At 41.8% G+C, this 26,835-nt stretch overlaps 1 protein-coding gene across 8 annotated transcripts in view; it reads left to right on the top strand.

The window, feature by feature from the left end:
* Nucleotides 1–26,835, top strand: part of MYO6 (myosin VI) — a 278,543-nt gene that overhangs the window by 179,420 nt on the left and 72,288 nt on the right. For all 8 annotated transcript variants that reach the window (XM_077289865.1, XM_077289864.1, XM_077289863.1 and 5 more), the window contains exons 15-22: nt 1,646–1,718; nt 3,124–3,251; nt 6,309–6,404; nt 9,908–10,078; nt 16,748–16,786; nt 18,895–18,988; nt 25,962–26,092; nt 26,251–26,328. In XM_077289865.1, the coding sequence (XP_077145980.1) occupies nt 1,646–1,718; nt 3,124–3,251; nt 6,309–6,404; nt 9,908–10,078; nt 16,748–16,786; nt 18,895–18,988; nt 25,962–26,092; nt 26,251–26,328 (810 nt within the window). The remainder of the gene's footprint in view (nt 1–1,645; nt 1,719–3,123; nt 3,252–6,308; nt 6,405–9,907; nt 10,079–16,747; nt 16,787–18,894; nt 18,989–25,961; nt 26,093–26,250; nt 26,329–26,835) is intronic.

Genomic DNA, 26,835 nt, shown 5'->3' with positions numbered 1-26,835 from the left:
GTGTGTCAAGTTGTGTGTGTTGAGTTGCGTGTGGCGACATGCATGTAGGGACTTTTGTGAGATGAGTTTTGTGTGGCGACATGCGTGTAGCAACTTTTTGTGTGTCGAGTTGCATGTGACAGGTTAGTGTAGCAAGTTGTGTGCAGCAAGTTTTGCGCATGGCGAGTTTTGCGCGTGGCGAGTTTTATGTGTGGTGCCTTTTGAGTATGTGCAAGTTTTGTGTGAGGCAACTTTTGCATGTGTTGCAACTTTTGTGCATGTGGCAATTTTTCTGCGTGTGGCAATTTTTCTGCGTGTGCAAGTTTTGCGTGTGGCGAGTTTTGCACGTGTGGCGAGTTTTGCATGTGGAGAGTTTTGCGCGTGGCGAGTTTTGAGCGGCGACTTTTGTGTTTCTACTTTTATGTGGCGAGGTTGGTGTATGTGTGGTGAAATGTGCACTGAGGGTGGTATATGTGTTCGAGCACGTGGTAGTGTGTGGCGCATTTTGTGTGTGTGTTCATATCCCCGTGGTGGTGTGATTATCCCATGTTGGGGCCCCACCTTAGCAACTGTACAGTATATACTCTTTGGTGCCATCGCTGTCATTCTTTAAGTCCCCCTTGTTCACATCTGGCAGCTGTTAATTTGCCTCCAACACTTTTCCTTTCATTTTTTCCCCATTATGTAGATAGGGGCAAAATTGTTTGGTGACTTGGAAAGCGCGGGGTTAAAATTTCACCTCACAATATAGCTTTGACGCTCTCAGGGTCCAGACGTGTGACTGTGCAAAATTTTGTGCCTGTAGCTGCGACGCCTCCAACACTTTTCCTTTCACTTTTTCCCCATTATGTAGATAGGGGCAAAATTGTTTGGTGAATTGGAAAGCGCGGGGTTAAAATTTCACCTCACAACATAGCCTATGACGCTCTCGGGGTCCAGACGTGTGACTGTGCAAAATTTTGTGGCTGTAGCTGCTACGGTTCAGATGCCAATCCCGGACATACATACATACATACATACATACACACACACACACATTCAGCTTTATATATTAGATGTATAATAATTGCACCCTTCATGATAACTCTTTTCTTGCCTGTGCCGTTGTTCTGCGTCGTGTGGAGTTGGGCAGCACCATAAATGCAGCTGTAATTGCCCGATCTGTCATAGTTAAACTTGACAGGGGCCCAATATTACGGCCACTTTTTTACATGGGTGAAACCATACTGATGTTTGTGCGGAATACAAGGTGACGGTTGTTAGTTTTTATTCTGAGCTACAAAGCAGCCGAACTGTTAATGCGTTTGTTCACCTTATTGTCGAGCGGAGGGCATGAATCTAACACCGCTATTTGCGGGAGATCCCCTTTGATCAGATTAAAGTGCCTATCAGGCTCAAGGCTTTTTTTTTTTTGCTCTTCTTGGTCTCTTGTAACGTCTGTGATCAAACGCATCTGTGAGTCTTTTGTTAGAGCGGCAGATGTGCCAGCTGCTGCCAGTCTTCAGTCCGCTCAGATTTTTAGACTTTTGGATTGTTTTTTAAATGATATCGCTATGTAACAGAAAACTTAGATCTATATAGTGCAAGTTGAGGTTGATGCTGTTAAACATAAGATTTCCGTTTTGGAAGCCTCTTTGTTATACTGTTTTTGTGTTTCTGTATTTAGGAGCAGGAGTTATATCAGAAAGAAGGTCTTGGAGTAAATGAGGTGCACTATGTGGACAACCAAGACTGTATAGGTAAGTGGATACCCACTCTTTATTAAAGAGGTATTTTACAGGTGGATCAAGTGCGCTATAAAATTATAGATGACACACTCCGCTAAAATAAAAAAAAATCTGTGGAAAACCCCTTTCATTTAAAATGCAAATTGGTTCAGTAATAACGTCAGATATGGCAAGTATTGATGAGCGAACGTGCTCGGATAAGGCATTATCTGACCATTTTCGTGTACTAAACGAGTGTCTTCGGCTTGCTCAAAAATGATATTCGAGTCCCCGCAGCTGCATGTCTCGATGCTGTTCGACAGCCGCAGCACATGCAGGGAATTCCTGTTTGTTAGGCAATCCCTGCATGTGTTGCAGCTGTCTAACAGCCACGAGACCTGCAGCCTGGGGACCCGAATATATTTTTGGAGCACACCGAAGACAGTTGGCACATGAGCATGGTCATTGGTGGCCTAACACATTTTGACTCATCTTTGGCTATTCTCCCAGTCATGACTTGATCCTTTCAGACTTTTAGGGCTGTTTTAGATGTCCATGATAATCAGTGCGATGTTGGATTGCAATACATAGGCTGGCTGCATATCACCTGACCCAAGCGTCACTGCTTCATAGAAATAAATGACGCTATCGCAATCTGGTCAGGAGATGTTCAGCCAGTCTGTGCATTGCGAGCCAACATCAGACCGATTATCACGGATGTCTGAAACAGCCCTGAGGGTGTGACTAACGTCCCATTTCAGTAAGGCAATGGACATGGAATAGTGGTAGTAGTGGCAGCGCAATCATTAGTCGCCCCCATAGTGTTCATGATGGCTCCATGTAAAGGGAAAAAACCTGCTCTGATGGACGTCCCATATATTATTGATTGTTAATCATCATGGGAAGACTATGTACCTTAGGAAACAGGCCTTTAAAGCAGTAAAAAGCTTAAATTCTGGAAGTGATTTCTTGTGATACCAGTTGCATGACTTTGGAGTACGTTCAGAACGCGTTGCTTTCCATTTATTTGCCTTGGATGTCATTTTAACATCGATATGGAACCAAGAAAACCATTTTTGCCCGGAGATGGAATACATCCCCCATGTTTTTTCCGAGTTGCATGACTCGCTGGTAACTTTCTCCGTTTCCGTATTAGAGATGCTCTTAACATTTTGTGCTGGAGCATATTCCTAATATAGATGAGTTCAGCGTCCTGACTGGAATAGTGAAATGCTGCCTCGGTTTTAATTTCCTTTCTCTGCTCCTAAGACAGATGTGCAATTCTCCTTCCAGAGATAATTATCTGGAGGAAGAAATGTTAGAATCTTAAAGCGTTCCTTTAACATTCCTGATGCTGGCAGCACAGGAACTTTGCCGCACTGTTTTGTGGCAATGCTGTTTTATGTGACGTACAAACCTGGTCCATTTTCTTCTACAGATCTGATAGAGTCAAAATTAGTGGGTATCCTGGATATACTGGACGAAGAGAACAGACTTCCTCAGCCTAGTGACCAACACTTTACCTCCATGGTTCACCAGAAACATAAGAACCACTTCCGCCTTACGGTGAGAAACTCTTGTTTTATGTCACAGGGGTAATTACTTTGACCTGGGACAAACTAGATGATGCACATACGATAAAATATATGTATTTCTTGTAAATTCTTGTAGTTTACCCTACACAGATAGACAGTAGGCTTAGTGTATATATGTACCGCACTTGGATTGAGTCATCCGAACACACAAGGGCACAGTATTATTTCTTATCTTCCTACAGGGTCATGGACCCCCAGCTGAGTGGCACACAGGGCTCACGGCCTAACCATTATAAAATACTTAATTGAGTTATAGAATACCAGATTTCACTGAAATATTTATCTGCAAATGTTTGTGCGTTCAATGGGGTTCTCCACCATCTCTATAAATTGATTATGGCTAACGAGGATTGGGGTCTTCTATTAGACTTATTATGCAATGTGTTCTGGATGTTTAATGTCTCCAAAAACCTGCATCTTGGATGAACTTACCCAACACAAGCTCAAAATGTCATCATAAGCTTAGAAATGTGAGAATTGTGTGATCTCCATAGTGTTACCTACATACTGTAGTTTTATTCTAATGCAGAACTTAGGTTGTTTTATGGTATTACGTCACTGATTTACCAAGCTGTGCTAGAATTCTGGCATAACACTGTTTGAATTGTTAAAAAAATATTGAGACATTTTTACCCTGGTCACAGCCTTGAATAATCCTGGACTGTGTTTTATTAAGGGTAACCTCTCAAGCAATTCCTGCTGCCCAAACAACAGTGAGCTGGCGTTTCTGAGAAAATACACTTTGAATATATGGCAGGCTACCATAACCGCCCCGACCACTGCTGCCGGTGATTGACGTTGTTGTCTGCCATGGGTGGACCTGGACTAGCTATGGTTCCTGTGCGGGTCTTCAAAGTATATTGTCTCTTAACTGCCATTACAACCAAACTGTGATTCACGCTGCCTGTGGTTTGGACAGTGTGAACCGCCTGACAGGTTCCCTTTAACTCTTGAAGTTTGTCATTATGTTACCCCAGTGATACAGAAGTATTTAGCATTTTCCTCTCTGAGGCAGTAAGGGGTTTCCTATATGAGGGTCTTTATGTGGCCCCCAGGATGTGCATAGAAACATACTGTAGAGCCTTGTAATTACAGCCACAGCTATGGTTACAATGCAAAAATAAAAGGGAGTGTTGACTTCGTCAAACTATTTGACCCTGTCAAATTTAGGAAAACCAGGCATATGCTTTTATTTTTGGAGAGATCTGTAGGAAAGTAGTGGGACGGCTCTCTCCCTTCACTCCGGGTTTTGAGAGTGGCCCATGTCCACGATTCCCAGTTAAACTTTCAGATAATGGTTGGGTGTGTCATTTGTTGGTTTGCAAGCAGCAGAGCTGAAGGCTCTGAATATGCCTGTCTGTGTGAAGACTGAGCACAGGCCAGAGCCAGACAGAGCAAAGCCATTACCGCACCCGCAAAGTTACACGGTGGTGCAGTTGGCAACGGACTGATACAGACGTTCTGGCTGTGAACCGGATGATAAAGTTTGGATTTATTTTGTAAGTTGGCAAATAAAGATATTTAAATTGAACTTTCTTGAGTTACTGCCTCATTATCGCGCAGATGTGAAAGCTGCTGCCTTTTACACCTCATATACAGTAATATTTGATGAGTTTATCATTTATCTCCTATTACTTATATAGTGTCTGATGGAATTAGATAGACCTAATATTCTCTAACACTATACCTTTTGGTTCAAGGGACTTTAGGTATGTCTGTTCTATGTTTGCCAAGCCAATTGTAAAGTAGACAGAGGGTCCACTGTCACTAGGTAGCCCAAAGGCCCAGTCCTGTTGAAGTCACCAGAGAACATACGAGGTGAATTTAAAGGGAACCTGTCACCAGAAATAACACTGTTAACTTGCAGAATTGCTGTGGGGAGAAATTGACCTTTGTTCTCCCCGCTAGCATTCGGTATTCAGTCATAGGGTCGGGGCGGTTCAGTCACGCTCTGAGAATACAGAGCACTTAGAACATTGGTGACCTGTTCGATACTCATTTCACCTGCTGTATATTCACAGTGTGTAATTTATCATTTTTATTTCTTTTTTTTTATGGGAATGTATAAAAAACAAAAACAAAATGGTGTTTAGTGTTAATTAGAAACAGATTTCTTTCATGTCTTATTGTAGTTTTCTGTATTTTCCTCTTCTTCCTTTCTGTCTGCTCTCACTCCCTTACAGCCTTCTTACACTTGTCAAAGTTGTCATTCACTTTCCCTTCACTTATCTTTTCATCCCGTATTTAATCTGTGCTACTTAGCTTCAGGGTGCAGTCAGACAAATACATGATTTTCCTTGATATTCACGTCCTTTGTATAGGGGAGAGCCTAGCTGTGCTCCTAAATCTAAAAGTTCTATGCGTGGGTGAGCTGAAGTGGCTCTGACTATTTGGTAATTTAATTGTGCATGGTTTGTCCTTAGAATGTTCTGCTTTCTGTGTTTTGTGTTCATGATAAACTGCTGTGTATAGATTTTGTTTTTATGCCTCCCATGAGCCGTATCTCGAGATGTAAGCACCGTACTGTATGTTCAGCCAACATGGTGAGCACACTTCATTGCGTTACCTTTTTATCTATGCAAAACAAATGACAGCCTTGATTTTCAGCATCAATAAAGAATCATTTCATGGCTGCAGTTGAAGACGCTGCTCTTTTGCCAATTAAATCTTTTCAGAAAAGCCTTTCTGGGAAAGCGCAGGCGATTTGAGCTTGAGTCTCGGCAGTGAGGAATGTCTCTCTCCTCTGAAAGGCAAACATTTCACCTGACCATAAAGATGCATTTTAGACTTGGAATAGCAGCGTAATAAATATGCATCATTGCTTTCTTGTTTTGCCGGTGATGAATACTAGAGTTGATACGATTTATTACGCGTCTTCCATTTTTTTTTTACTTGCACATGCAGGTAGCGTTTTACTTTGCCACACTGTGTCACAAACAATTCCGCACCATAAAGTTATGAATGTCTGGATCATGCGTGTGTTGAAATATAATGGCGCAATTCAATTTATTCCTTGCCTTTATTGCAGATCCCGAGAAAATCTAAACTGACTGTCCACCGAAATATCCGAGACGATGAGGGCTTCATTATCCGTCATTTTGCAGGAGCTGTGTGCTATGAAACCGTAAGATGAATTTTTGTGTTTATTTTTATTAACTGCATGGACCAGTTTTTTATGATTTGGATCAATATGGATCAATCGGTTCTAGAAATGTGTTCATCATGATTTGGCTTTCCAGGGTTGGTACTTAGAAAGTCTCCAGCGCCATTTCGCCGGAGAGCGCCGGAGGTTAATCTTTGCATGTACCGCCAATTTGGCTGGAGAATGCTGGGACATAAATATGCGCAAGCACCGCCCAGGGAAATTTTTAAGAGGAGTCTCATAAAAATGCAGAATGGCTGCAGCAGAGTCGAAGACCCTACCAACAGTTCTGCCCCACAGTCTCACCCCAATGCATGAATAGGTTATTGAACCAAAACATCTAAGGTGAATTAAAAAAGAACCAGGCTACGGATTTTTTTTCACTACAAGTATCCATTAACTCAGTATAACAGGGCCATTATAGCCATATATTTACTTTAACAGGTTATATCGTGGTGGCAGTTTCTCTTTGACCCCCTTCCCAACATGCGCCGTACATGTACGGTGCTGCAGTAGCTGTATTCACACAAACTGCCGTACATATACAACTTCACGAGTGTCCGGGGTCACGCTGAGCGTTGCCACCATCAAATGTCGGTGTCGGCTCTATATGAGAGCTGGCACCCTGCAACAATGCGGGTTCCAGGTGCTCACCACAAATCTAAATAAATTCCTTGAGTGGTGTAGTTTAATGGAGTCACTTGTGGGGGGTTTCCACTGTTTAGGCACTTTTGGGGGCCTTCCAAACGCGACATGACACCCGCATACTATTCTATCAAGATCTGCGTTCCAAAACGTGACTCCTTCCTTTCCGAGCCCTGCCGTGTGCCCAAACAGTAGTCTTCCCCCTTATAATGGGGTATCTGCATACTCGGGAGAAATTGCAAAACAAATTGCATGCTGCAACTACTCCTGTTACACTTATAAAAATGCTAAATTTGGGCTAATATATATATATATATATATATATATATATATATATATATATATATATATATATATATATATATATATATATATATATATATATATATATATACATATACATATAACGGCTCAAACGTTCTAAAATTCTGGGAGGCACCTGAGGGGGGTTCAAAGTGCTCACCACACATCTAGATAAGTTGAGGGGTCTAACTTCCAACATGGGATCACTTGTGGGGGGTTTCACTGTTTAGGCACATCAGGGGCAACTCAATCTCAACATGACAACCGCTAATGTTAATTTTGCATTGAAAAAGTCAAATGGCGCTCCTTCTTCCGAGTCCTGCCATGCGACCAAACAGTAGCTTTGCCCCACATATGGGGTATCAGCATGCTTAGGAGAAATGATACAACACTTGTTGGGGTCCATTTTCTCCTGTTACCCTTGTGAAAAAAAATGTATGTAAAGTAACATTTTTGTGAAAAAAAAGTGAAATGTTCATTTTTTTTTCTTCCACATTGCTTCAGTTCCTGTGAAGCATCTGATGCGTTAGTAATCTTCTTGAATGTGGTTTTGAGCACCTTGAGGGGTGCAGGTTTTAGAATGGTGTCTCTTTGAAAGATCTATAGGACTGAAAATACTTAAAAGTCACTTCAAATGTGACATGGTCCCTAAAGAAAAATGGTTTTATAAATTTTGTTGTAAAAATGAGAATTCGCTGGTCAACTTTTATTGGGAAGCACCCAGCAGGAGATCACAAGTGAGTCACCTTTACGTGTGTCAGGTCCACAATTGTCCCTTTAGTCTAAATGTAAGTGGATATTATTCAGCCTTTGTGTACAGTGCCCCTCCTGCCCTCTTTTATCCCCCCTCTTTTGAGCTTCCATTTGAAGAACAGATGTAGGAGCCTGGTGAAGGAACCTGATGCATGTGATAATGTCGTGAGGAGCAGGGTTGGGACATGAGCCTACACAGGCAGCATGCTTGTCACGTCTCAGACCTGAACGATTCCAGACAGAAACTCTGTGTCCTGCGGAGGAGCACGTACAGCCGTCATAGGAAATATTGTCATAGCTGAAGGAATCACACTCTGCAATGAGAATGACAGCAAGGAACATAATTGTAACCCAATTTGTTACAGCCTAATGAAACTTTCATCTCCCGCCAGTATGTCATAAGAATAAGTTATTATGCCAAGGTTGCACGTTTTCCAATCTGTATAGAGAAAAATGTAAAGGCTAATGTAGTGTATAACAATAAAGCAAAATCTGCTACGCGAGATCCTCTTTCAAATTCTGCTTCAGAGAAAAATTTCCACAAGTTTCCTATTGCGTCCTCTCCCAATATCGACGCCACCGTTCTAAAGGTGCAGCTGAGCACATACGGCTGAAACTCCACCCACTGCGATGGCCAGTTGCCGTATGATTTTGGATTACAAAACCAGAGCTGGAGATGTTGCGGTACTATTTAGGGATGTGTTTAGCGTTTAGGGCCCCCTTATGAGGAAGAGAAGATATAAGATTTTCCAGGATAACAATAAATTTAAATAAATTTAAATGGCATTTCATATGACTTGGACTGGATCTGCACACTTTTTCCTCAACAAGTCCGCCTTGTGTCAAGAGTGAGCCACGGACTTCGTAAATATGGCATTTGGCCAGAAAAATTTATTTTTGCAATGGAACTACATCAGAAAAGATGAGGAATATGCTGTGATTTTGGGAGTGTTACAAACGGCCATTTATTTTGAGAAGACCACACTTGATCTAGACCAGATTTTTTCAATTATCTTTAATTCTATATATGTAGGTCATTTGTGAGAAGACCGGAGCTCGATAAATCATATTTTACAACATAATTTGGTTACTTCAGAGGTTTCGCTGTATTGAATTTCAGTCTTTAATGTACACCTTTTATTCTTATCATGACAATGGCATTTCCTAATGCCCGTGACATCTTTAGGAGGATAATGTACCTTAACACACTGAAAAACTCCTATCGCATTCACTGATGATGATGAGACGGATCCTATAACAGTTACAATGAAATGAATGATAGCTCAGCTTCCATAATGCTCAAAATCTATTAACTGATTTTGGATTATATATATATATATATGTGGAGGGCACTGGCAGTGTCCTCCCAGCAGTCAGAGACGGTACTGTCTCTTGCCTGTATAAGGCTAATCTGATGCTTTGAGACTTGAGACAGACCATAGAGGAATAAAATGCAGAGTGAATTCTTAGAATCAAGATAAAGGCGGAAGAGAAACCAAGGGGAAACTGAACTTGCACGCACCGTATGTAAATATGTGCAAAATATGCTGGACTACTTTGATAATTATGGTAACTTATTTCATTTTTGTATGATCCAAATAAAGCAGATCTGAAAAAATTCTAATTGTATTCTGTGTGTGATAATTGGTGCCGCCATAAAGGTGCCTCATCACTGCTCTAAAGGCATGAAATATGGATGTAGGTCATGTGTATATACACTTTTAGTATCTTATATAGAAGTATTGAAAAGTCACTTGTTTAAATATGTTTTCATTTCCCTCTAGACACAATTTGTGGAGAAGAATAATGATGCTCTGCATATGTCACTGGAGTCCCTCATATGCGAGTCCAAAGATAAATTTGTACGAGAACTGTTTGAATCAGTCAATAATCACAAGGATTCCAAGCAAAAGACGGGAAAACTCAGTTTCATCAGTGTGGGGAACAAGTTCAAGGTATAATATATTACTGTAGTTATTGTGCATAGCTCTCAATTTTTACAGTGCATCAAATGTCCTGTGAAAATGATTCCAGTTCTGTTGCCCTGGTGCTGTGATGCTAGTTTTATTCACTTTTCTAGGTTATAGGTCTGTATCAGCAGGAATAAAAAAAAAAAAAACAGTAATCTGACAATCTTGGAGGGAATCTGTCAGCAGTGTTTTGCTGTGTTATCTGAGATCAGTATGATGTAGGGGCAGAGACCCTGATTCTAGTGATGCATCACTTACTATACTGGTTGTTGCAGTTTTGATAAAATCTGTTTTCTCTGCTGCAGATCTACCAGTTCTTGAAATGCTAACCCTGCCAACAACACTGATTGGCAGCTATCTGTGTACACTTTCAGAATGCTGCTAATCCGTGGTGGGGCTGTGTTACACAGACCAGGTGGACTACATGGCTTGAGTCCACACTAATTTATTAAAATAACACACAGTTCAATGCGTGATACATATGTGGAATCGAGGTCCCTGCCCCTGCTGACAGATTCCTTTTAAGGCCCCTACACACATTAGATTTGCGTTAGCCAAAATGAACCTTGTCATTAGCTCAGACGACAGTCTATTATGTATAAGGGCCTCCTTACTTTCCCCTGACAGATGACGGGGTAGATACGGATGTGGCACTGCTGATTTCAGACTGCAGATCTTCTTGTTGTCAGCATAATAATCCCCCTCCAGAGAGGTATGTCTGGCAGCGGCACTTTGCTAGAGAGCAAAGGAGAGCTCAGTAGAGCAAGCGCTCCTGTGTATGGAGGAGTCTGGAGTATTTGGGCCCTTTATCAATAGGCAATGGTCATGTGATTTTTTTTTTTTTTTTTCATCCACCCATATTTGTTGCTGGTGATTAGTGATGAGCGAGTATACTCGTTGCTTGGGTGGTCTCCGAGTATTTTGGGCGTGTTCGGAGATTTAGTTTATGTCTCCATAGCTGCATGATTTGTGGGGGTTGCCTGTTTGTTAGGGAATTCCCACATGTATTCTGCCTGTCTAGCAGCCGCAAATCATGCAACTGCGTGGGCAAAAACTAAATCTCAAAGCAAATCCAAATACTCGATCACCTCGCTCATCCCTACTGGTGATCTTTTTGCTTTTTCTCTTATTCCAATACAGCTGTCTTTTCAATTGTACTTTGACATTATATATGCAATATCAGCATTGTCCTGGTCACATGTTCTTCATGTTTTCCACCCATGTTGGTCTTCTGACATTGGCCTGTAATAACTTATCACACATGCTGTAGAATAAAGTCCTTCACCTCCAAACTGCTTTCTAAATGCCCCATATAGTGTTGTAGGGGACTTAACCCTATAACAACCATGCTGGCATGTACCCGTTACTGGCACACTGCCTGAGAAAATCACTTTTAATTCCCATGCAGATGAGGAGGCTTTGGTGGGCCCTTGGCGTGGCCTCCCCCGCTTCTGATTGTCGGTGCTCGCTTCCCAGTGTGAGCACTATGTGAATGTTGCCTGTGTGTGCAGATGCGCACTGACACTGCCTTTCCCCAGCCGCGTGCTTCCTCCTCCCTGTCTCCTCTTTCTTCTGACATCGTTATCAAGTCTGTAAAGATATAGAAAAAGCATTAGCCTGGAGAGTTTGGTGCTTGGAGCTTTATTTTTTTTTTCTCACACTAGTCACGCAGCAAAAGGACATAAATCCCCTCAAAAATCACAGAGAAAAAAGAGCCGAATGTACCAGTCCATGGCCAAGATGTACCTGCTCCCAATACTAATACATTGCAGGATGCAGCAGGCCTTTGTGATAAGAGGTAGCCACCTATCACCCATACTTTGTATGTTGCACCCAGATCAGGCTGTAAGGTGCCGGTCACACAGATACTGCCAGCCTATGGGTCCTGCCCCTAGTAATAGATCCGGCGGGACGCCAGCACAATTCCCCACTCCGAAACTACATGGACTGGCTGCAGTGCATTAATAATATGATCGGGTTTTGGTACTGATGGCTTTTTATTGCTCTGATGGTTTTTATTGATTTAATTAAAGGGGTACTCTAGGGTTTTCTATAAAGGCTTACATGGTGCTGTTTTCAGTCTTCACAGTGTGTGATATTCGGCACTATCCCCTGTGACGGGCCATTACATCCCAGATCAGGATGTGTGGTCGGTTCCTGCGGTCTGACACTCATTGAACACATGCGGAATCACTGCATCGTATTCATAGACCGGGTTATTTATCTTGCGGAGACATGCTGCGGTCTAGAAAGACGCGCCATTGTGATGACTAGGCGGCCGTTGAAACGCTTATGATTTTAATGCACTTTAAGCCTGTGACTGTCACTGGTAGGAATCACCCGTTTTTGTGTCTCTGGATACAAAGGTGGATTTTGGACTTATGTGCTTTTAATGAAAATGGAATAAAAGGTATTTTTTCTGGACATCACCCACGCTGGACTTCTACCTACAATTAAGCTGTTCCTGTATATTACACATTTGTTTTTTATTCCTATCCTGCAAATCAAAACTTAGTAACAAAAACCCAACTGGTTAATGATAAGCGGAGATTGTAGAAATCGTTCTTGTATGATGTATTTTCCATTCGCTTCCCTTTGTATGGAGTGGCGAATGGCTCCATCTGCATACATTGGGACAGTTCAATAAAACTTTCAACTCTCATCTGAATAAAATGTAGAATTGTGAGGCAGTGTCAACATTTGGGACTAATACCCTTCTCCGGCTGTCTACGTAACTGATGCCTAATTCTTGGCGGAGACAGTACGCTCTAGTTTAGCGGAGGAAATGAAAGTGTATTTTGCATAAACCCAGTATGCAAGTTATCTCTTTGGCAATAACACGGTAGTGATCCGGTAGTCATTATGTGCACCATTGTGTATTGAAGAGTACACTATGTTCATATGTCCGGTTATCATCCGTTCGAACAGATCCAGCAGCAATCCATTGCCAAAAAAAATTGTGCAGACACAACTTTTTTGTCCGGCTGAAAAAAAGCTGGTTTCAACTGGATCCACTTCTTTGGAAAACGGATCTGTTAAGTAATCATTCGTTTTTCTTCCACTTGAAAAGGATCCTTTTTTTTTGCTTACTGGAGGTGGAAAATTAAATCTTTAACATAAACAACTGGATATGTGAACTGTTAAGTAATCTATTTGAAACGGATCCAGTAAGCAAAAAACGGATCCTTTTCAAATGGGTGGAAAACGGATGGCCAACTAACAGATTCGTTTCCCAAAGATTTCACTGTTAAAAAAAGGGTATCCAGTTGAAATCAGTTTTTTTCAGGCAGACAAAAAAGTTGTGTTTGTCAACAGAGATCTGTTCTATAGTCCATTCATGTTCCAGGAAGATAATTGCCAGCGCTATAGGCCCCTGACATCTAGGGCTGAAGTGCAGCTCGTAATGTTGTGACACATCACATACTAATGTTATGGTGTTTGTGTAGGTGAATGACAACTCTTGGGTATGATTAGGAGGTAATTCTAGATCTGTATCTGCGACCTATGGGGTCTTTTAACATATCTTCTTACTATTGCACCCTGACAGAAGCTGCATTTCTTATGTGCTGTTCCATTTGCCTGTTTTGGGGGCAGAGTAATTGTGTGCGGTGCCAATAGTTGCCAACTCCATTAAAGGGAATTTGTCACCAGGTTTTTCCACATAATTAGCATAATATAGAGACATAGGCCCTGATTTATCCAGATCATCGACTTTCTTGCCGACCTTGATAAAAGGGTGTGTAGGAGTCAGACACTCCTGATTCATTAAGTGGCAGATACCTCCTAATGATTGAGGAGCATCTAACAAGTGACATTTGCCTCCGTGTGCCTCACCACTAAACTTACTCTAGTTTCTTACTGGAGTAAGATTTCTGATGTAAGAATGTCACAGCTTGTCATGAATTAGAGAAACTAACGCTGGTGGGTGTGGACCCATTGCACCATGGGCCTTGTTTACCCTGGGTGTAACGAAGTGACTAGAACCATTGATGGTGAGGATAGACTTGGCCGCATGTAGTCACCAGACACCACTTCAGGGCCATCCCCGAGTCTGCTGCAGCTCACCGGAGGGTGAGAGACACAGGTACAAGGTACAGAAGGACGAAGGCAAAGCCTTGGTCAGACAGTCAGGGTCAGGGCAGGCAGCACAGGAGTGGAGACAGGACAAGTATACTAGCTGGGTCGATAACGGAAGAATCGATACAAACAAGTGCATAAACAGGATACTAGCAGACGAACTAACTAGGAACCAATGTTCAGGCAAAGAGTAGTTGGAGGAGCTGCCTAATAACCACTTGTGTCCTGAAGAGTTTGGTTTCCTAGACAGCAGGGGGATTACGGTAAGTTCCTGCAAAAGTTTGGCCGCTCCTCCCTTTTATCTAGGTGGAGATTCACCAGGATGGAGCAGAGCTGAAAATGCTGCAAGAGGCAGCTCAGCAAGACAACCTGAGACTGGGAGGAACAGATCTGTGACCGCAATGAGTGGGGCAGGGCCGATGTGACACAAAAAACTATGGCGTCATCCCCCTGCCGCGTCATCCATATAGCCCCGACTTCGCTCATTTTCTCGGAGTTGGGAGAAACTGTCTTGAAAATGCCAAGCTGCTAAATTTTTACTCAACTTCAACTTGCTCCAAAATTTTGTAACTTTTTAAAGCAATTTACTGTAGAATTCTTGCAAAATTGCTTTGATGAATCAGATCCATACACCTTGGTTCCAGTGATTTCTAACTTACAGGGCTGCTTGCTGCAGTTTTGATAATCTCCTGCTGCTAAAATAGTGATTCTATCACTTGAGGACTAGTAAACCTGCTGCCGTATTCATGAGCTCTGTATAACCCCACACCCACCACTGATTGTCAATTTTCTGTGTGTACTGTGCATAGGAAAAAAAAATCTGCTAATCAGAGGTGTGGGCTTGGTTATACAGAGCTCAGCATTTGGAGAACTGGTAGGTCTGCAGCAGAGAATACTGTGGTTTTATTAAAACTGCAGCAAACAGCCCAGTAAGTGATACATCATCAGAGGACTCGGGAAAAATCTGAGGATCAAAAAGTGCAATAGGGTCTTATCCGATGATCAAGGACAATAAGGTGCAGGGAATTGCTCACCTTAGGGTACCGTCACACATTGAAATTTCCATCGCTACGACGTTACGATTCGTGACGTTCTAGCGATATCGTTACGATATCGCAGTGTCTGACACGCAGCAGCGATCAGGGATCCTGCTGAGAATCGTACGTCGTAGCAGATCGTATGGAACTTTCTTTCGTCGCTTGATCACCCGCTGACATCGCTGGATCGTTGTGTGTGACAGCGATCCAGCGATGTCTTCGCTTGTAACCAGGGTAAACATCGGGTAACTAAGCGCAGGGCCGCGCTTAGTAACCCGATGTTTACCCTGGTTACAAGCGTAAACGTAAAAAAACAAACCGTACATGCTCACCCGTCGGTGTCCTTCAGGTCCCTTGCCGTCTGCTTCCTGCTCTGAGTGCCGGCCGGAAAGTGAGAGCAGATCACAGCGGTGCTGCGATCTGCTCTCACTGTACGGCTGCACTCAGAGCAGGAAGCAGACGGCAAGGGACCTGAAAGACACCGACGGGTGAGTATGTACTGTTTGTTTTTTTACGTTTACGCTGGTAACCAGGGTAAACATCGGGTTACTAAGCGCGGCCCTGCGCTTAGTTACCCGATGTTTACCCTGGTTACCCGGGGACTTCGGCATCGCTCCAGCGCCGTGATTGCAACGTGTGACCGCAGTCTACGACGCTGGAGCGATGATCATACGACGCTGCGACGTCACGGATCGTGCCGTCGCAGCGATGAAAATTTCAATGTGTGACGGTACCCTTACAGCAAGGATCAAACATATATTTCTCAGCTGCTGTCGTGCCACAGGCTGACATGCCAGAAGAGAAACAATAGGTGGGTCATCTGCGCTGCTGATTGAGATCCAAAAGAGTGGTCCAGGATACAAAGTAGACTTGATGTGGTTTTATTATCAACACGTTTCATAGTCTTCAGACTTCTTCAGCAGATATAAGCCCGTACTTTTTTGTGTATGTGGCCATATCCTGATGAAGAAGTGAGGACTACGAAACGCATTGATGATGAAACTGCATCAAGTCTACTTTGTATCATGGCTCTCCAGCAGCAGTGCAGATGACCCACCTATTGTCTCTCTTCTGGCATCTTGGAATCAGGATCCCTGCCCCTATATCATGCTTCTCTCAGAAACTAAAATCTGGTGACAGATTCTCTTTGGTGTGATGAATCCTTATTGTTGGCAAGTTGGAGTTCTATGGCACCATTCCTGCAGACCAGCCGCGTTTCCTCCAAAGTGGTCTTCCTCTACTGTTCCGATGATTCCTCTCTGTGTCTTTCTTCTGTGTAGTGATTCTATGCTTTCTTTACAGAGCATAGTTGTAAGTTCGGCTAGTCAGCCCTTAAATAGTGAGTAGCACAATCCGCCTTCTTCGTGAACATTTGTACATGACCAGCTTTTGTAATCTGTGTTGACTGCTCATCCGTATGTTTAACGCCATGTAAAAATGATGCCCTGCGGACTGTTAATGCATGCTGCATGTGTGAATGGTGTCTGAGGCTCCCGCCTACGTGTGGTATATCTGACATTACTGTCTTCTTTTCTTACAGACCCAGCTGAATCTGCTACTTGAAAAACTTCGCAGCACGGTAGGAAGATGATAATGTCTTGTTCCTGCTCGCTAACAATGCCTGACTGCATGCGTTTCCAGCTTTCCACCTGCCAAGTGTTACTGGGCCCGACTAATATGGTTTGATAATGTCTTTGGAAGCCTGATAATCTGCCAGCAATGTGTCTCTATGAATAACTAGTAACGCTGATAAGCAGCTACACCGGATAAGCTTAGAGTATGTCGGTTAGCCAATGCAAGCACAAAATGGAGGCAGATAAAGCCCATGTTATGCCACAGAATCCCTATGCTGTGCAGCCCCCTGTGACCAGCACCGGCCCACGCAGCGACACCTGCAGTGTAGCGTTACGGTCATATCCCCCTTCACATTTGGTAGTTTATGACTGAGACGTGTTCCAGTGTAAGGGCCGTATTGCTGGTCCTAGTGCGGTCAGTGATAAGAACTCAGCGCTCGGACCAACAATGGTATTCAATGGGGTCTTGCAGATGAGCGTTTTTAGTTTTACTGACCGAATATCTGTGTAAAAAAAAAAAATTCTAACACCATACGGAGACACAGTACACCATCCGATTATTACTTTACATACATTGCAATTCTGTAACATAAGAAACTGGAAATGATTAATGGCTGCTGTAAAAGAACGGATTGTATGCAGACGGCACATGGATAACGGGTGGGAAAAATAATCACCCCACTTTTCTGGATGAGAACGATTTTTTTATTCGCTCGTGTGACCCTATCCTGCGAGTTAGTGGAAGCTTATCATATACGTTCTTATACATGTAAATTACTACTCCTGTAAAAATTGTCACTCGCCTTCCGCAGACTCTTGGATAAGAAATCTGCTTAGTAGTTTTTTGCTTACATAGGACTGAGATGCTTAAAGGGAATCCGTCAGCAGGATTTCACACCCCAAACTATATATATGTGCAGGTAGTTCTTTTAAAGACCAGTCCTATATTACCTTTACTGAGGGAGCCTGTAACTGGGTTACCGAGAAATCAGCGTTTGAATTGATATGCAAATGAGGTTAAAGAACTATTTGTAGATCTGAAGCCTCTGTCACTCCAGCTCTATTTCCCAGCCAGCATTGCTGCCTTCACTGCTTGACTGACAGTCTCTGTGCTGTGTGACTTCAGGCAAAGGAGCAGTCACTCAAGCAGGAGAAGGCTCTAGTAGAGCAATAGCGTAAATAGTTAGATCTCTTTCATGTCAAGGAGGACCTGTGTGGAGCAAGGGAATTGGGAGATGCGGAAAGCAAGGTGTAAGCCGTAAACTTATCGCTTACACCCTACTTGTCGCATTTCTTGATCCCCGGCTCTTGCACCACACAAGTCCTCCTTGACATGAAAGAGATCTTATGATTTACGTTATTGCTCTACTAGATTTCTGCATACCTGCACCCGCAACAGATGTCCTTGACAAAGACCGCTCCTGGTCGAAACGTTGGAACATATCTGTTTTTGAATACCTGCCAGATCAAAATAAATTTTCACTGTGGTGCTCAATATCTTTAGCAAGAATCATGCTTAAATACTTTCATTACAGTTCAATAAATCCCTCTTACTGAATGCAAGAACACTCCAGCTTTAAAGCTTTTTCCATGCCCTCTACAGAGGATTTACTTGAATAATGCTTTGAAGAAGCATAGCTTTTTTTTGTATCGGGGAATCTAGAGAAAAGTATTGGAGTTAATAATTTTCTAAGTTGAAGTGACATCTTCCATTTTGTCCAAGGACAGATGTCGTCTACTTGCACTGGTAACATTTTGCCAAGTAAGGATGATCAATACAGACATTAGAATTTGAAGGACGACCATTCACTCTTTGTATTTCTCGTGTGCATTTAAAGTACATTGGTCTTGTTTTTTCTTCCCCTTAAACGTATGCAATGCCTGGTCGAAGAAAATCAAGCACAAGATTTGCATTATTGACGTTCTGGGTAGCTAACAATTGTCAGTCATCTAGTGCTTGTTTCCACTTTTTATTTCAGTGACTTTTAATTATTTTTCTTGTGAATATTTCCAATGGGATAACCTCCTTTGTACTTGGCTTCTTGCGCGATGCAGTTGTAAAATAACTTAGTACCAATGTTCTTATACAAAATATTTATTGGATTTCCTACAGGGATCTAGCTTCATCCGTTGTATCAAGCCCAATTTAAAAATGACAAGTCATCAGTTTGAGGGAGCGCAAATCCTGTCTCAGCTTCAGTGTTCAGGTAATATGTCATTTCATTCTACATTATCTTAAGGGTTCTTTATTTTGCTTTTGATAGATTGTACAGAAATGAAATAAACAAACAATCCACTAGCCGTCAGGCATTTATGTATCATTGGTGGGGAGTCAAGAGGTATAAAAAGTACTTGTATAATGCAGAGCTGACACTAAATTGAATGATATTTTTACATGATATGCCAAAAAAGGGGTGACAGATTCCCTTAAAGTGTGTTTAAAGGGAATCTGTCAGTAGGGTTAACCCTCCTAAGCCGTCTATATGGACACGCAGGTCATAGAAAGTTGAGTAAAATGATACCTTAATGCTGCAATCTGATCTTATTCCAGAGAAATCCACGTCTTTCTTAATATGTTAATTAGCTCATAAGATCTACAGGCAGGACATAGATCTCCCTGTGAATCTGCATCCAGAACTTATTTTAAATGAAAGGGAGTATTACCAGTGTGAGACATGTAATGGCTGACAGTCTGCTCTCCTGATCTACATTAGTGATGCCTCCTGTTATGTAAAATTATATCTGAAGGCAGATACTCATGCGGATCATTGTCCCAGAGATCTTACCAGCTCTTACATATCAGAAAAACATGGATTTCTATGGAGCAAGACATAAGATCGCTGATATCAAGGTTTCATTGTATTCAGCTTCCAGATTTCCTTTATTCCCACTGTTATACATGGATTTGTCCTTTAATGCCTAAATAATTTCTATATAGAATTATGAAATCAAGATCAAAATTGACAGGCTCTTTAACCCATTCCTGTCACAGCCAGTTTTTGGGTTATTGATCAAGCCCCATTTTTCAAATCTGGAATTTCATTATATTCCCCTGATTCTGAGATTGTTTTTAAGTGACACATTGTACTTTGTTAGTAGCAAATAATTGCGCCCTATATGAAAGGCAATTAGTAGGCATGGGGGGCATTGCAAGTAAAGAAGGAGGCACCTAGAATAAGGCATTCAGTATTTTTATGAGATTGCAGTGCCAGCACAAAGGGAGCTGCCAGCAGCAGATCTTGATGATTTACGTACCCTAGTGCATTCAGTTTAGTAGAACATTCCTCAGACAACCGTTAATAACCTCATGGATAGCAGCCAAGGCCTATAAGTGCCTGTATTTCTGCGTGTAGTCTCATACTCCATTCTGGATAAATTGAGAGATTTTGAAAATTGAGTCCATTTCTCATGATCAGCCTAATATTAGCCTATCTATAGATACCATAATTCCACTCTTCTTCTGTTGCAACTTCATCGTTGAGGAATATATGTAGAGAGCGAGAGGTATAGCGCTGTACAGGTACATTATGCTGTTTTTTGTCTCCTCCGACAGCAACTTTTAGCACTTGCTTTGTGTAGTTAATCATAAGTGCATTGTTTGCTGTTCGGTTTTGCTGTGGACGGTGGCGGTGTACAGGATGTGATTAGTTTCCCTATCGTGGTACTCGCTAAATTGATTCATGGTTAACATTCTTTTTAACGTGCCGTATTTTCCTGCAGAATGAAATAATACCTCTTTTTTCCTAGGGAAAGCTGCTTGGCATTGCGGTCACTGTACATAGACTTTGCATCATGCCTCACTGTCACATTCCCTCTACAGGATTTGTTTCAGTTTAGTTAAGCCGCAGATGAGGGGATGACATCAAAAGAAATAATACTTGAGCCCCAGGCAATTTATTTCCATGCCGTTCACCTGCATTTGAATTAGAGCTTCATAGCAAAGTCATTTCTGTTGATTTTCCCCATTTTAAGCTTACCGCGACTATTCTTTTGGTGTTTCGATCACATTCGCTCATTAGACTCCGAGTTGCTTTAATTAAAACACAATTTTTCGGTGATACGTTCTTCTGATTTCTTCTCCCCAGTTTGATCACGAAGACCATCCTTAATCCCAGACCTTCAGCGTTTAATGTGACTTTCTATTTTAAGTCTAAATTGTACTTAGTTACAGTGGAATACAAATAGGTATTTTATGTTTTTTTTATTGCAGTTTTTAACCTTCTCCTTCTTGAAGTTTGCCATGTGAGGCTACAACATGCCCAAATTCTATTCATACTTTGTTTCAAATGTTTAGTAGGATACTTTAAAGATTATCCAGGACAGACTAATAACGGTGATTGCAGCAATGATGATCATAAGGGGTTATTGATCTTCTTGAACGTGTCCGTATTGTGTTCGGCAGGATGATCGGCAAATCCCAACATATTGCTGCCCAACTCTCATGTGTACCAGGGGCCATCAGGAGCCAAAACTGTCTGCCTATCACTGTTTGTAAAAGTAACTTTGTGAGAAGTGATCTGCCTTGGGTCTTCGTTTGTGCTGGGTATGACTAGTGTGGCTACTGTGTCCGAGGTGTCCATACTCCGCAGATAAAGTAGACTGCCTGGTTTACGGTTTCCAAGTCGATTCCTGTTGGTCATGTTTTTGCCACATTTTTTTCTTCTAGGCTGGGTTGACATGCTTTTCATGCCAACTTGGAGATGAAAGTGGACATAAAACCCGCGCTGCCAAGAATCCAATATACAATAGGAAACCATATGCAGTATGGATGCGGTTTTATTCCTCAACACGTTTCGAGGTGATCATACCTCTTCATCAGGACAGACCACAATATCATCAGCAGCGCGGGTTTTATATCCACTTTCATCTTCAAGTTTGCTTATTATCGGTTTGATTGATCTGCAGCAGCCATCTTTGCTTAAAAGCTAATAAAGAGGTTGTGACTTTCATACCCCCCAGGTGAGCAAATCTCGTTTTGAGCTTTCCTTTGTAATCCAGATAAGACCTTATTGCGCTTATTATCATTCCATCTAAACACATGCTTTTCTTGTCATCGTTTTCTATGAATATTTTCCATTTTTTTATATAATATAGGAAAAAAAAATGGTTCTAATCTGTGAAGATGATCAAATTCACATGTTAGCATCACTATATTATATACTTTTCAGCTGGGGCTTTATGATGAACTACTATACTTACCGAGTTTCTGCAATACTTGTTCAGTAGGCAGACTGATTTATTCCAGGGGTTTCCGCAGCTCATTTTTATTAAACAATTTTTTAATGATAAAGTAAGTGATAAAATCTCGAAATACAGCGCGCCTCTATTCAATGTGCATCACCACTTGCTAAAACTCAGTCTTCAGGCAATCACGACTGCGGGGTTGGAAATAAGTTAGTGGAACTCCAAGCAATGCTACAAAGTTAAAACAATAGACGTAGCACAAATTATTTATCCTGGCCGGGAACATAACTCAATAGTTCCTCCATCAATGTACATTCAAAAGGGAACATTAAGAAGGCGAATCACTCCCAAAACAATCTGAAAATATACAAAACGGCAACAAAATGGAGTAACTGAAATCACCCAACAATATATGTAATATAATTTCTATTAGAAAATGAGTAAAAAAATACTACTGACACCATAATTTTCTTAAATATTTTGCAATAAAAAAAAATCTATCATTTTGATCAATTCTATAATTTCGATCAATTCTATTATTTCTATCTATATCTGTATATATGTACTTTCTTAAGAGGCAGTCCGTCTTGTTCCCTTAAATATGCTTGAGTCCAGTTGAATTGACGCATGTGCGCCCCAAACACGCCCCCTTCAGTTAGTGATTGTGTCCGGCATTCATCTGCTCCTTATACGTGTCACTTTTTCCCATGAAATTCTCCTCTTCTACAATCCAGTTTGTTCTCTAGCCCATTCCCCAATGCTCTCCATTCATTAACCCAAACCCTGCCTCCTGCTTGCTGGATACTCTTCTGCATTCAGTCAATGTGCAGGCTCCGTGACAATATGGGCCAACGTTCACTAATTCTGTGGTCTGCCATAACGACCCTGATGTACACCTTCCATTGGAAGCAGTTGTGTGAATAGGGACTGAAGGCTGCAGTAAGAGAAACCAATACTCACACCCGGTCTCTCGAATAATATTGTAGGTCAGTGAGGTCCAACCTGTGGCTCTCTGGCCACATTCTGTCGAGGCGTAATAGGAATTGTAGTTAGCCCGCAGTTATTGGAGATCATTGCAATACCCTGACATTGGACCTAAACGCCATCCACAATCCAGGCTTTAGGCTCCCGGTATGCTTCCTTGTGTGACAGTGGCAATGATGAGCATAGATTTCTGATCATTTATAAATAGTTGCGATGCTCTCTCATTTCTCAGGGTGAATTATTTTTACTTTTAGCAAAGAAGTTTCTGTGACAACTTTGACATTTTAACTTTTCAAAAAGCATAAGTAAGCAAGCGACGGAAGAACTGCTGCTGCTGCACTCATTGCTGTTAGCGTGGCATTTGATTTATTGATTTGCATCAGTTCCCCTGAGATTTGGGGACATGACAGTGTGCGGGAAGCGATTGCTAATTGTCATTTTTCCTACTCTTTCAGGAAAGTAGAATTTCGAATGTGTATATATATATATATATATATATATATATATATATATATATATATATAATATATTTATACAGTGCTGGCTACGTATTGCTACCAATATAATAAGCTTACGGTGTATTTTGTGAAAACAGAGGCATTTAGATATCAAGCGACACGGAAACAATTGTTCCCGTCATGTAGTCCACCTAAGCATCTCCTTAGATTTCCAAATCCAATTCTGTCAGATAGGGTAACAACGTGCCTCACTTTACCCAACAGTCACGTGAGATAATCTGATGTAATGACAACCCATCGATCCTACTATGTTGTGCGAAAGGTTTGTAGCTGGGGATGCATTTTTCAGAATTTGCTGTGTACTAGTTTAGTTCTACATTTGACGTTAAAGGAAGACCTGCCACTTGCTCATAAAATTGAGCTAAGTACATAGTAAAAATCCCCACACTCCCCTGATTCTACTGCGCTTTTCCATTTTGCACTGAGTAACTCCACTGCAGATACATACAGTGCCTTGCAAAAGTATTCGGCTCCCTGGAACTTTTCAACCTTTTCCCACATATCATGTTTCAAACATAAAGATACCAAATGTAAATTTTTGGTGAAGAATCAACAAGTGGAACACAATTGTGAAGTTGAACAAAATGTATTGGTTATTTTACATTTTTGTGGAAATTCCAAAACTGAAAAGTGGGGCGTGCAATATTATTCGGCCCCTTTAACTTCATACTTTGTTACACCACCTTTTGCTGTGATTACAGCAAGTTGCTTGAGGTATGTCTCTATCAGTTTTACGCAGATTGATCTCCTGGCAGTCTTCAGGAAAATGGTGCCGAGATCTCAATCTGGTCCTGTGCTGCAACTGGCGCCATTTTAGGCCCCTTTCACACATCAGTTTTTTGCTGTCAGTCACAATTCGTTGGCTCAACGATTATGGAAAACTGATGCGACGGATTTGTTTTTTTCTACGGATCCGACTAGCGGATCTGGCTAATTTAGATTCTAAATAAATCAGAGCATGCTCAGTTAAAAAAAAATGGAATCTGTCGCTGGATTCCATTATTTGACGGATCCAGCGCCCATAGGCTTCAATTCGATCAAACGACGGACGGCGATGGATGCGTCCCTGTCGGATTTTTCGATGTACACAAAAAACGTTACTTTGTCCATCGTCTCCGGCCGCCGGACCAACCATTTTCTATGGAAATGTGAGGCCATCCGTCACTAATACCAGTCTATGAGAAAAAAACGGATCCGGCGGCATCAGTCGCCGGATTCGTTTTTCCTCAAAATTCGACGGATTGCGACTGATAAAAAAAAAACTGATGTGTGAAAGGGGCCTAACTGAAGACCGCCAGGAAGTCAATTTGCGCAAGTGATTCAAATGGCTAGGACAAAAGACAAAAGGAGCAGTGGAGGGCTTGAAGCCCGCCCCTCCACATGAAGCTTACGATTATGAGAAAACTTCAAACCCTGATTACGCAAAATCCACAAAGCGTATTTCTTTACCTCAAGTTCATTTTATCAGTACCACAGCACCAATATGGCCATGTGTGTACTTCGCAAAATCCAGCTGACAGGTTCTCTTTTAAAGCTTCTCCTTTTCTGGGTGTGGCCATTTTTAATTATAGCAGCCAGGCCTCCGGCCATACTTTACTTCATACCCATATGTTTTTTTGTTTTTTTTCTAAATTGTAGATTTTTTTTCTGTCCATAATTGACGGCAGACACCTTGTCTAAGTTTCTTCTCCGTAGTGCTGAGCGAACGTGCTTGGATAAGCTGTTATTTGGCCATGCTCGGGTGCTAACCGAGTGCCTTTGGCGTGCTTGAATAATATGTTTGAGTCCTCACGGCTGCATGTTTCACAGCTGTGCGACAGCCGCAACACATGCCGGGAATGTCTGTCTGTCAGGCAATCCCTACATGTGTTGCGGCTGTGGAACAGCCGCGAGACATGCAGCCTCAGGGACTCGAATATATTATTACAGCACGCTGAAGACACTGTTGGCATCCGTGCATGCTCAGATAACACCTTATCCAAGCACGTTCACTCATTACAACTGCTCTGTTCAGTTACCATTTATACAGTAGCCCCATGGGCCATATTAAATTATAGACTAGAGAGGTTTATTTACCTGAATGGGAGAGCTCTCTGGGCATGCTCTGTGACCTGTGCAGAGGGCATTATACAGGAGAAGGAGAAGTTGGTCTGTGACTATCAGTTTATGTGAATGAGGGATCCTGTCATATCTATTTATGGGTGTTACTTTTCATAGTAATCCTGTCAGTGAAGAGATGCCTGCTGAAACTTGATTTCTACAGAAGAGGAATCATCAATCCATTATGAGGTTCAGTGGAGAGAGTAAAAACTTCAAGACTTCACGATTTTTTTTTTTAATATCCGTAAATTTCAAAGGTCGTCAAAAAGCTCTTTCAAACAAAAAAACTTGATTCAAACAATATCCTAGCAAATGGCGTTAATGTTTTAAATTTTTCTTAGTTTCCTGTTTTGCAGGTATCTCATAGTAAACAACTCCTGTCTTCTTTTCCCAGGAATGGTGTCGGTCTTGGACCTAATGCAGGGCGGCTTCCCATCCCGGGCCTCGTTCCATGAACTCTATAACATGTACAAGAAGTATATGCCGGAGAAGATGTCTCGTCTGGACCCCAGGCTCTTCTGCAAGGTATGTCACAGCCATTTTAATTGTGACAGGAATTCCTTTCACGCTGAGTAAAATCTTCTGCGAAAACGGCTCATGTTTCAATAATTTATTGTTCGCTTTGAAGATTATTTTAAGGGGTATACATTCAAGCCTATTAATGTGTTTCTTTTATGTTACAGGCTCTGTTCAAAGCCTTGGGCTTAAATGAAAATGATTACAAATTTGGGTTAACGAAGGTGTTTTTCAGGCCTGGCAAGGTAAGTGTCTTCTCTCTGAATGTGAGGATTCTGGGATAAAGGTCCGGACTTCTTATGATGTATTATTCAGCTGATATTATTAACCTTTCTTTTTCCTTTACCCTTGAATAAAGTGCTGTAGGGTATTGTGGCCACATATCGCACAGACATCATTTGTGCATTATATGATATTATTATATCTGCACAAGTTTTTCCTGTTTCCGCATATATTTATATCATCTTAGTTTTTCTTCTGTGTTTAATTTAGCTTTCCTATCATATTCCGGCTCTATATGTGATCTTTTAAAGGGAATCTGTCACCTTTTTCGTATATAGGCTGCGGCCACCGCCATTAGGGGCTTATCTGCAGCATTCTGTAATGCTGTAGATAAACCCCCAATGTAACCTGAAAGATAAGAAAAACAAGTTAGATTTTGCTCACCCTGGGGCGGTCCGGTCCGAGGGGTGTCGCAGGTTCGGGTCCGGCGCCTCCCATCTTCATGTGAGGACGTCCTCTTCCTTGACCTG

This window comes from Ranitomeya variabilis, chromosome 2 (genome assembly GCF_051348905.1).
Source record: "Ranitomeya variabilis isolate aRanVar5 chromosome 2, aRanVar5.hap1, whole genome shotgun sequence".
NCBI lineage: Eukaryota > Metazoa > Chordata > Amphibia > Anura > Dendrobatidae > Ranitomeya > Ranitomeya variabilis.
This window is presented reverse-complemented; position numbering and strand designations above follow the sequence as displayed.